General features: G+C 32.4%; 1 protein-coding gene across 1 annotated transcript; it reads left to right on the top strand.

Annotated features, from left to right (window-relative positions):
* Positions 1-3,911: 3,911 nt before the first annotated feature.
* On the top strand, positions 3,912-10,990 carry LOC111983082 (photosynthetic NDH subunit of subcomplex B 1, chloroplastic). Its single transcript, XM_024014749.2, has 6 exons — positions 3,912-4,599; positions 7,941-8,131; positions 8,499-8,756; positions 9,728-9,833; positions 10,353-10,438; positions 10,597-10,990. The coding sequence occupies exons 1-6, from the start codon at positions 4,003-4,005 to the stop codon at positions 10,760-10,762; spliced, it is 1,404 nt and encodes a 467-aa protein (XP_023870517.1). The 5' UTR covers positions 3,912-4,002; the 3' UTR covers positions 10,763-10,990.
* The last annotated feature ends 566 nt before the right edge of the window (positions 10,991-11,556 follow it).

Raw genomic sequence — 11,556 nt, 5'->3', positions numbered from 1 at the left:
TAATTACAAAAATTTCATGATTCTTCTTTTCCATAGATTTGACAACAAAGGAAGAAGAAGAAAACGTGGAAATTTGCAAAGAAAAAAAAATTTAAATCCAGAGCAACCCACAACCACAAACCAACAAAATTCCATGGAAAAAAAAAAAAAAAAAAAAAAAAACTTAAATCCAGAGCAACTCACAGCCACAAACTAACAAAATTCCATGAAAAATTGAAGCGGATAGAGAGAGAGAGAGAGCAATATATAGAAATTAAGGAGAGCAAAAAACATGTTTTAATTACCTCAAAATAATTTGTTGACATATAATATGATGGGCTGGATTGAGTGACAATGGAGAGGCAAAGAAAAATCGATGCAGTGGCGGTGATCCATGGCGGCGGTGGCGGCGGGAGGATCTGAGTTTAGGGGTGCCAGCGTATATAAGAAAATAGAGAGGTTGTGGGTTTAGACGTGAAGGCTGAAGAGTGGTTTAGACGTGAAGGTTGAAGAGGGAGCAGTGGGGTTTAGGGTTCTAAATTGATAATCTATATATATAAAACGTTAAAAATAATTTATAAAAAGAAAAAAAAAGGTGACGTGAAGGCTACTGATGGGGGAGTTAAATTGATAAATTCTAATATAATAAAATTTTAAAAAGAATTTATATATAAAAAAAAAGGTGACGTGGAAAATTGTGGAGCTAGCAAAGGCTTCGGTTATATATATATATATATAGATTAAGATTTACATATAATGCTTACTTTGTTATATAATATTTATGTTTACCCACACTATTGTTGAATACTTTGAAACTCGATTTTCTTAATTCATAATTTATTTATAAAAAATGTATAACACTGTAGACACTCAATTTTGCACTCATGATTAAATCAAGGAGAATGACTAGAGTGACCATCCATATACCCAAAAATCTTGATTGCATTACATGCTTCAATTTGTTCTTGCATTACATACATTAATTCATTCATTGCATATCATAAAAATGATCTTGAGATTCTAACAGTCATAACGGTGTTTCTGGTTTCCAAATCGGACCATTTGATCGAAAGATATCGTATGATCAAGTTTGCACAGTCAATATGCATTGTGTTTAGGTAGAGTTGACCACGCATGATCAATTTAAATTAATTCTAATTGGTTAAGCAATTAAAATTGATTAAATAATTTTGTGATTAGTTGATAATTAGTGTTTAAAATAGGGATGCATGTATAGAAATAAAAGGGATGATTGGGATAACAATAAAATTGTGGATAATTTGAACTTTATCAAGATTTATTTTAGGGTATTTATTTACAAGATAATTTTTCTTAAAAAAGCTTGAATTATTCATAAAAGAGATAAAAAATCATAGATGGAGAATGAAAACACATCTAAGTGCAAGGACCTGTCAAAAAACCTTAGAAGAAGAGTCCAAATGGCACCCGAACACAAAAGAGCATTCGGTGTCCAAGAGCCAATTCGACACTTTTGGACTGTTAAACGGCACATTTGGAGCACCGAATGGCACTCTGAAATTTTTTTTTTTTTTTTTTTTTTTTTTTTTTTTTTTTTTTTTTTTTTCACTATCCCACTATATATTGAACTTCTTTTGCATTTAGCTTTATTTTTTCACTATCTCACCAATGATGGAACTCTACAAGCAGTGGTCATCTAATGTGGAAGAAAATATCCGCGTGGAACTAAGACTCGAGTTTCTGCAATTAGAACTGTTCTTCGGTCCTTTCTTCTTCTTCTTCTTCTTCTTCTTCTCCTTCTTCTTTCATTCTCCACATCAGATTCATCTTCTTCCATTCTTCAAATCATATCCTTCTCCTCCTTCTTTTTCTTCTTCAAATCATAACCTTCTCATTTTTCTCCTTCTTTAGATCTATAATAGATCATGTTCTCCAAAACAAAACTTGAGTTTTAATGACTCAAATTCCACATGTATAAAATATACACATCAACCTTTGCTAGAGCATCAAATCGAGTTTATGAGACTAGAGTTTCGTTATTGAACTTGAGTCTAAGAAACTCGAGATGCTAGTTTGCTAAAATGTTTCAATATATAGCATGCTAACTAATGAAATAGTTATTAAAATAATGCTAAATGGGTAATTTCCCCCTATATACTTTCCAAAAATCCTTAAATTGCCATCTTTTTAATATAATAAAAATAAAAATTTCCCATAATTGCCAGGAATTATAATAAATATACACTAAATTATAAATTACACCCATTGTTCCTAATTTTGTTCAATTTTATAATTTATTTTAATTCTTTAACTTTGAACTTTATTCAATATAATTATTTCGTCCACTATTCTACTTAGGCTATCGTTGAATCCTCATAAAATTAACATCATTTTGAAATCTTAAAACTAGCAGCAAAAAAAAAAAAAAAAAATCGAAAAAGAAGAAGAAATCATTTTGAAGACATTTAACAACACATTGTAATGGAAGGGAAAAAAATGACTACATTGAACATTGAGGAATGTTATAGGACTGAAATGAATAAATCAAAAGTTTCAAGATTAAATTAAATTTTGTCCCAGATTAGAAGGTATAATTTATAATTTAACCTAATAAATATGATTGATATCACTTTAAAAATTAGTAAATAAATATTTGAATTACTACTAATTTATGATTGATAATACATAAATCGTTAGGTAGTAAAATTTGTAATATCTCTAACATCACTTTGATCATTATCCTTGCAATAAGTATAAGAACACAATATTTTCACAAAGAGTAACTTTGTAAATTTATTCAATCATTATCCTTGAGTTTGTAAATTTACATAGGGAGTAACTTGAGTCACTCCAATAGATTTACATATGGAATAATTGTTTACCAAAATATTACATGGGAAGTAATTTTCTCACATTCACTACTAATTCAAGTCACATTGAGTAGTAACTTTATAAAGAGCTATCAATATCGTTTTACTAAATAAAAAAAGTTAGGCCATTTTATAGTGGTATTCTGGTTATGTAATATATTATAAGCATGTTTAAAAAACTCTATATATTATTTCCTCATAAAAAAATAAAAAAAAGATGTTTATCCCACATTGGTTGTGTGTGCTAGAATTTCAGTCCTTATAACCCTAGGCTACTACTACAAAAGTTAAACCCTTTTGTAGTGGTACTCTAGTTATGTAATATATTATAAGTTTGTTTAAAAAACTCTATATTCCAATTTTTTTTCCTCAAAAAAAAAAAAAAAAAAAAACTAAAGGTTTGTTTTGGGATCTGCTTATTTTACTGAAACTGAAATTTTTTGCTAAAAGCACTGTAGATAAAGGTAAAAGTTAGTTGAAATGATACAATGAAACCTATGAATAATACCAAAAAGTGCAATATGACCCATAAATAATAACAAAAATAAGCTGAATAGTAAAATAAGTTGGCTTTTTAAGCTGAACCCAAACGCACACTGTGTTTGGGATTGACTTAAAAATGCAGTTTTTTTTACTATTCAGCTTATTTTTGCTACTATTCATAAGTCTCATTACATTTTTTATACTATTTATGAGTCTCATTGTACTATTTCAATTACATTTAGTTTTATTTACAAAATTACTTTTAGCGAAAAATTTTCAGTTTTAACTAGATAAACTATTCACAACAGACATTAAAAATACCATAGAAGAATGCACCATCTATAAGTAAAACATAATTTACATTAATAAAATCCAGTAATTAATAGATATTTACTATTTGACTTGAAAAATACTTAATTAAATCATTTCAAATCCACAAGATAAAATAATAATAATAATAATAATAATAATAATAATAAATTAATTAATTAATTTTTAAAAAAAAAAAAATCAGCAAGGCACATGTTTTTTCGCAAAAAGAGAGAACAGAAAAATGGAGAAATGGATACATGACCCACTTATCCAACCGCCATCCACACACCGAAATCCAAACTTGTGCATAAGCAAGCAATAACCCCTCCAACAATAATACCAGAAAAAGATCAAAAAAGAAAAGAAAGTAAGTTTAACCATGGCTACAACTTCTCTACACCCCAAATCCCTGTCACCCTTTCTCACAAACCCACCGTCATTCCCCTCTCCCCACTTCTCCAAACTCTCATTCTTGCACCCATCACACCACTCTCATTGCACCAAGAGACCAAACCTACTCCACACCCAGCAAGCCATCAATAACAAGAAGAAGAACCCTTGGCTCGACCCTTTCGATGACGGTGAGGACCCTGAAATGGAATACGGCTCATTGTTCACAGATGGTAAGCAGGACGAGGACCCCCGCCCACCGGATAACCCTGACAACCCTTACGGGTTCCTGAAGTTCCCGGCTGGATTCAGTGTGGAAGTCGCCTCATTGGGACTGAAAATAAGAGGAGATGTTAGGCGGTGCTGCTGTGTGGTCTCCGGCGGTGTGTATGAGAACTTGCTTTTCTTTCCGGCCATTCAGTTGATCAAGGATAGGTATCCGGGTGTGCAGGTGGACATCATTGCATCAGCTAGAGGGAAGCAGACGTATGAGCTGAATAAGAATGTGAGATGGGCTAATGTTTATGATCCTGATGATGATTTCCCGGAGCCCGCCGAGTATACGGATATGGTTGGACTTCTTAAGGTTGGTAGTTACTAGTTTTTTTTTGGATGAGAGGTAGTTACTAGTTATGTGTATGTTTTTTAGAAAAACATACACATAACGTTTCTTGGTGTTTTTATTTTCTGCGGTGAAGTTTCTGCATAGTTGTGTCCTTGACCATATGCCATGTTTTATATATGAGATATATATATATATATATATTGGTGCATGTTATTTGAAGTGGCCTATGATCATGTCTCTTGGTTATGTGTCGTGCTTTTGTATTCTTGGAATCCTTTAATTTATTATTATTTTATATATATATATATATATATATAGAATCACATAAGCCATTTAACTAATGCTTTGAAGGTATATCAACTCATGTTTTTTCGGCATTGACAAGTATAACTGATATGGATGCTGTGATGTTGTCTTAGTTTAACATTGAGCACGCCGAATTGAACTTTATGACTATAGCATCTGTGAAATTCAGTTATGAACTCAATTCCACTTAATTATTATCCAGGGATTGTGCTTTGTTCATGTGAAATATCAAGGATAGTTACCAAAAAATTCTGAAAAATTCAGTTTTATGAGCCTTGATTGATAAAAAATTCTATCGATTGAATGTTTTTTTTCGATTGATCAAATAGGAATTGAGAATCGATCGAATCAGGCAGAGAATATATGATGAATTTCTTTATTTTTCCAATCGATTGAGAAAAAGTTTCAACCGATTGAAGATATTGAATTTTTGAATTTTTACTTGTTTTTGACTAAATGTTAAAACTTTGATAAAAAGCAAGGCTGTGTGTGATGAGATTACACATAATTCTATATAAAGTGATTAATTTTTATAGTCCTTAAGGACATTTATTAGTCATTATCTAATTAAGAGGCCTAATAGATTAAAGATATTAGTTAAATAGAGCTGTTAGTCCTAAATTGTTTAGGACTTGTCTTTTAAGAAACATTATAATGAGATTGGAAACTTTGTATGATTAAAAGTCCTTGATTTATTTTAATTAGAAGTTTTTAATGAGATTAAAGTTCTAATTAAAAGTTATATAGTTTCTAATGAGATTAGAATCCTTTATCAAATAAATTAATGATAGAGTTCTTTATAACTAATTTTTGATCCATTAGAGTATAAGGAATCCTAAATAGTTTAGGACTTCCATTTTAGTTAGTGATTTTAATGAGATTAGAGTCTTTAACAAGTGCAAGGTTTTAAATTGTGATGAAATCACAATAGTCTAAAGAAAACCCAAATAACAGGTGAGAGTGTTGGATCCAAAATGACCTTTTTGTTAAATTTATTGTAATGTGAATAGGTGCCTTGTCTTAGCCTTAGCCTTGCATTCCATGTGGAGTGTATTTACTTCATAAATTACATGATTAAATCTCTTTGTGATTACACAAATGTTCGTTACACTACTGTGACATGACTTAGTTAGATTGAATTTAAACAATTAAACACATTTGATGTGTAAGGTTAAAATTGTGATGAGATCACAATGATTTCAAGACAGCCCACTTGTTTTAAAATTTCTAGTGGCAGAGAGATTCAAGGGCTGAGTCTCACGGCCTCCATTGTCGATTAATAGTGGTATGGGGTAAACATCTCGTCTTGGCTTCGAGCCTTGCGTTCCATGCGGAGGGTGTTTATTTCAAGGTACTACAAAATTGAACTTCTCGATTTATAATGGTGTGGGCAAGCACCTCTTCTAAGCCTCGAGCTTTGCATTTCATGTGGAGGGTGTTTTGCATTATGGTACTACAAGACTAAGCCTTACAAGGGTAGAGTTATGTGACTACACGAGTCTAGGCAATGGTGCACATTATACTAAGTTTGATAGTATCCTCTATGCTGAGTTCTTGCTATTATTACTTAGAGGCTAAGGGAAGAACGGCAAATTATTTTTGTTTGGTAAGAGTTACGATGATATCATTGATAATGAGAATAGTTCACACTTGATCAATAGTGGTCGATATTCACTCTATGCTGAGGGATATCAATTGCGGGATTAGGTTGTCATTGCACCTAATATAATATGGTTTTATGGGTTTCATATTATATGGTTATGGATGCAAAATTATAATGTCTTTGTAATTATGTTCATAGTCTCAAATTAAAACTGTCATAAATTTTTGCTCTCTAATTACTATTTTAATTGAATCATGTTGACTAAGAAACAATTTTGGATATTGTGCTTAAAGGAGCTGAAGTACATAAATATATTTCGATTCAACATTGTCATAATTTTCCTATACATGATGCATTTTTGGAAGATAACTTATGATGGGATCATAGTCTCATAAAGATGTTAAAATGTTACATTGGCTTTTATCTCAATTATGCTACAGCATGAGATGCAAAAGTTAGCACTAGGTTTAGACTTTATATTAAGTCTAAATGAGGTGTTTGGTATGAAATATCGTGCTACTAGGTGATATTCGATATAAATCATATTGAGTGCTAAGAAAGGCTTAAGGAGTTCCAATTCTATGTCATTTTATGAAAATGTTTTCATCTTTAAATGTATTGGAATCCTTGGATGTAGAGATTAACTATTAATCTCATATGGATATGATCCACAAGTCCTTGTTAGAATCATTTGATCAATTCAGATTGTTTTGAAAATAAATAAATTTTTTTCTTTCATCTTTTAAACTATGTTTGCAAATTGGTATTTATGTTATAATAATTTTTTGGCTTCTCAAATCCTATGGACATAGAAAAAAGTGACTCGGATACCATGTTAATTAAAAAGAGAAAGAGAGCGGAAGAGAAATTTGTATTTCATTGTGAATTATAATGAAAATCTATATACGAGTTACATTGAAACATATAATGAAGGTATGTAATTATTAAGTGTAATTCTCAAGATTTGACAATGAAGCAAATTATATTCAAATAATATTATGAATGATTTTATTAGGGCTACAAATTTTATCACTAGCTTTTAGAAATTGATGTGCCAACTTCTATACTTAATCCAAAGATGTAATTAATAAATTTATTAATTATATTGTTAATGCGACACTAATCACATTCAATTTCATGTCAATTTGTAATTGTTGTGCTAGCTAGTTTGTAAATATTTTGTAGTAAAATTGGTAGCAGGTTTTCCTAGTTTTCTAAGAGGTGGCATGAGTGCTTGCATTGGGCTTCTCTCTTTCTAGACTAAATGATAAATGTGGAAGAAAGAAAAATCAGAATTTGAATGCATTTTGTTCTTGCAAAAAAAGTAGGCATTATTGAGTGATCGAATATTTGATATGGATTAATCCTTCTAAGAAGTAATTCCTCTGTGCATCTTTATAACAAGGGAGTATAATCCATCTGGGCTATAATGAATAGTGCCTTGTTCTTACAGAATAGGTACTATGACATGGTGTTATCAACCAAACTAGCAGGGCTTGGCCATGCAGCATTCTTGTTTATGACGACAGCTCGAGATAGAGTTAGCTACGTTTATCCAAATGTAAATGCTGCAGGGGCAGGATTACTTCTGTCAGAAACATTTACGCCAGATAGTTTGAATCTCTCTGATGGAGGATATAACATGTGAGTTTACAGTTCAACACAGATGATTTAGGTACTTGAATATTCACTAATTCAGTACATAAAGATGCCCCTTAGTATAATAGTAAAACATTGTCCTTTCTGAGGAGAATTTTGTTGTGCAGGATAGCATAATTTTAGATGGCCATAACACAAGTAGAATGTGCCTTTCATCATAATAAAAGACCCCAAATTGAATCAAAATGTACATAGATTAACCAAAAAAAAAAAAAAAAAAAAAAAAAAAAAAAAGAAGAAGAAGAAGAAGAAGAAGAGAGAGAGAGAGGGAGAGAGAGTTTCTATTGTATAATTGACAATCTGTTTGGTGTTTTTATCCTAGAAAGTCTTAACATGGCTTTGTTTAAATTAGGTACCATCAGATGCTTGATTGGTTGGGGAGACCATTTCGAAGTGTGCCAAGGCAAGTTGTTCCTCCCCTCAGAGTATCAATTTCAAGGAAGCTAAAGGAGGTTGTAGAGGCAAAATATAAGAATGCAGGTGCAGAGAAAGGAAGATACATAGTAATTCATGGGATAGAATCAGATTCAAAGGCCTCGATGCAGTCTAGGGGGGATACTGATAGCTTGCTACCCATCGAAGTGTGGGATGAAATTGCAGAAGCAGTAAGGTACTGAAATTTTATTATAGAAAAAAGAGACATTGAATGGAAAAACTAATCATAACTTTATTGCTAGGTTAGGCCATCTTTGACGTTCTTGACTTAAATGCCTTTTATTATAAACAGACTATCTAAATAGAGTTGATATAAAGAAAGTGACATTGAATGCAAAAACTAATCATAAATTTTCTCGGAAAAATTGTTTTCTTTTTAAAAAGTTATGTTTTATTTTATTTTGGTTTCTTTTAAGTGGCTTTTTTCTTTTTTCTTTTTTCTGACCATGAAATCATTTTCAGCATGAAAGTGTTGCTTGGAGATGCAGCCGTATTGTCAATTGGCCAACATGCTTTTTTCATTAGATTATTTTACTACCTAAGCTTCAACCAATGAATTTTATAAGACGCACTCTCAAGTCACATGCTAAATACTTCAACTCAAATGTTCTGCAGCCATGAACTTGTGCATTAGTACCCAGTACACCGTACCACTGAATGTAAAAAATCAATGCTAAATATAAATGAATTACACAAATCTAAACTGTAATGTGGATGTATCACCTAAAAAAGAAAACTGTAGTGATGTGGTAGTGTGCAGAAGAAAGGTATTCTGTGCTACATATGTATTGTTGGCAATAAACCCTCCACATCATAGTATGGAAGTTTTATAAGAAATATTTGTACAAGAAGGATTTTCCATAGAAAAGGGAAATCAAAGTAACATTTATCAACAAATGTATGATCAATTTCATTATCAATCTAGGACTAATATAAATTAAAGGGAGAAAAAAACACAAAAGTTAATGTCATACACCTGAAACCACATCAGTCAGTCCAGCGACCGTATGCAATTGATCTAATTGAATCCCTTATTTTCTTATCCTGACTGAACTTCCATGTCTGCCCTCCTAGTTGGCCATGGTTTTAGAAACATTTTGTGAAGTTCATGTGGAAGTATTGACATGTGATTGTATTTGTTCGCAGGGGATTTAGGCCAGTTTTTGTGATTCCACATGATAAAGTAAGGGAGGATGTGGAGGAAGTAGTTGGAAATGATGCAAGTATTGTGTTTGTCACAACCCCTGGCCAGGTAACATTGTCCTCTTTCAATTAGTCTTTTTTTGAATTGTTATTGCACCAAAAGAGAAAAAGAAAAATTAAAACACACAAATATGATAGGAAATTTTTTTAAGGACCATACGGTGCAGATGAGGTCAGAAAGGAAACCATGTCTAGCAAGATTGGTTTCTCAACTGCCCAGGTTGGAACTGCCAATCAATTCTGATAATGGCCTCTTGCAACAAAATTAGTTTAGTGGTTGCAACTTTCAAGTCCCTCTAATGTGGACCAACTGTTGTCAAAAGGCATTCACCAGGAAACCTTGAGTGACGAGTCAACATTCATGAAAATACCCTCTCATTGCAATATGATACGTTATGTTTACAAAGGACAGTTGCAAAAAAGTTCCCAACTTGTAAAACATACAACGATTTACAAATTTTCTACGAAAGGATAAAATATTAAGAATGATAATGCTAGCTGATTCAAAGCATGAAGCATTTACAAATTCCAGTAATGGCACTTCATGGTGTGGTTATGTATGCTTCAGCTGGCAGCTCTCATCAATGACTCAGCTGGGGTAATTGCTACAAACACAGCTGCTATCCAACTTGCAAATGCACGTGAAAAACCCAGGTAAATGCGTCTGGCAAAATAAAATCACTAGTTTGCTAATTGAGTTGCAAAAAGAACCTCTGTCCCTTTACAATATTATGTATTACAGAATTTCATAAGTTTAGGTGGTACTAGATGAGACATAAGTTTGATGCGTCTATGATACATATTTGTCACAGCATCGCATTGTTTTGCTCTGAAGAAAAGGGGAAACTATTTGTTCCCAATGCAGAAGAGAAGAAATGTGTCATTGTCTCGTCCAAGACAGGAAAATTAATAGATATTGACATTGAAGCAGTAAAAAGAGCAATTCAAATTTTTGATGTGTCCTTAGCTCTAGCCTAAAAAGGAGAAGAGGGTCACTTCCTTTTCCCTTTTTTTTTTCCCGAAAATTTGTTTTGTTGTTCTGGCTGTTTAGCTTTGTTTAAATTTTATTGTATAAATGAATATCGATCTTTCTGTAAGTGTTGGGGTTGGCTAAGCATGACCTCAAAATCAACCATGTAAAAGTGCAAAATTCAAGTTTGTTATTTGCCAAACCAGATTCAACAAAAGGGGTTCAGTGGTTCAGCTCTTTGTAGGAGTTCTTCACTGAAAAAGACTGACATCTTGAATGAAAGAAATTAATGTCATCAGAATTCTCCGAGACAAAAATTGGTACAAAAATCCTAAACTATGACCTCTTATTTCTGATGAAAATCTTAAGCCGAATGTGTGGCATTTCCCTCAGAATTAAGACCGACCTTTTAACGCAAAATACCTATGCCTAGGGTGTCTTGGACCTCCATAGAGAGTTGCAAAGAAAACAAAGAGAAACAGAAAATCGAATATGTTAATGATTGGCAACTCCTCATCAAGACAGCAAGAATCAGGAACAGGAAGTATAGAAGGAGTGGATATACTTTTGAGGCCAAAAATATCGAAGGAGTCAAACCATTTGAATGTTGCAATAGCTGAATGCAAATTCCACCCCCTAGCAGGTCAAGAGGCCATTGTGGAAGCTGTCATGAGAGCAAAGGAGTTGGGATTCAGCAAATTAATTGCGCTAACCAACAGCAAGAGCACAGAGAAAATATAGAGAGGCACGAGAACTAATTGGAGAGAACGCGTCCTGCTCACTGACTTGAAGTCCCTTTCTC

Source organism: Quercus suber, unplaced genomic scaffold (assembly GCF_002906115.3).
Source record: "Quercus suber isolate HL8 unplaced genomic scaffold, Cork oak 2.0 scaffold_532, whole genome shotgun sequence".
In the NCBI taxonomy this organism is placed as follows: domain Eukaryota; kingdom Viridiplantae; phylum Streptophyta; class Magnoliopsida; order Fagales; family Fagaceae; genus Quercus; species Quercus suber.
Note: the sequence above shows the minus strand (reverse complement) of the source record. Positions and strands in the feature narration are given on the sequence as shown.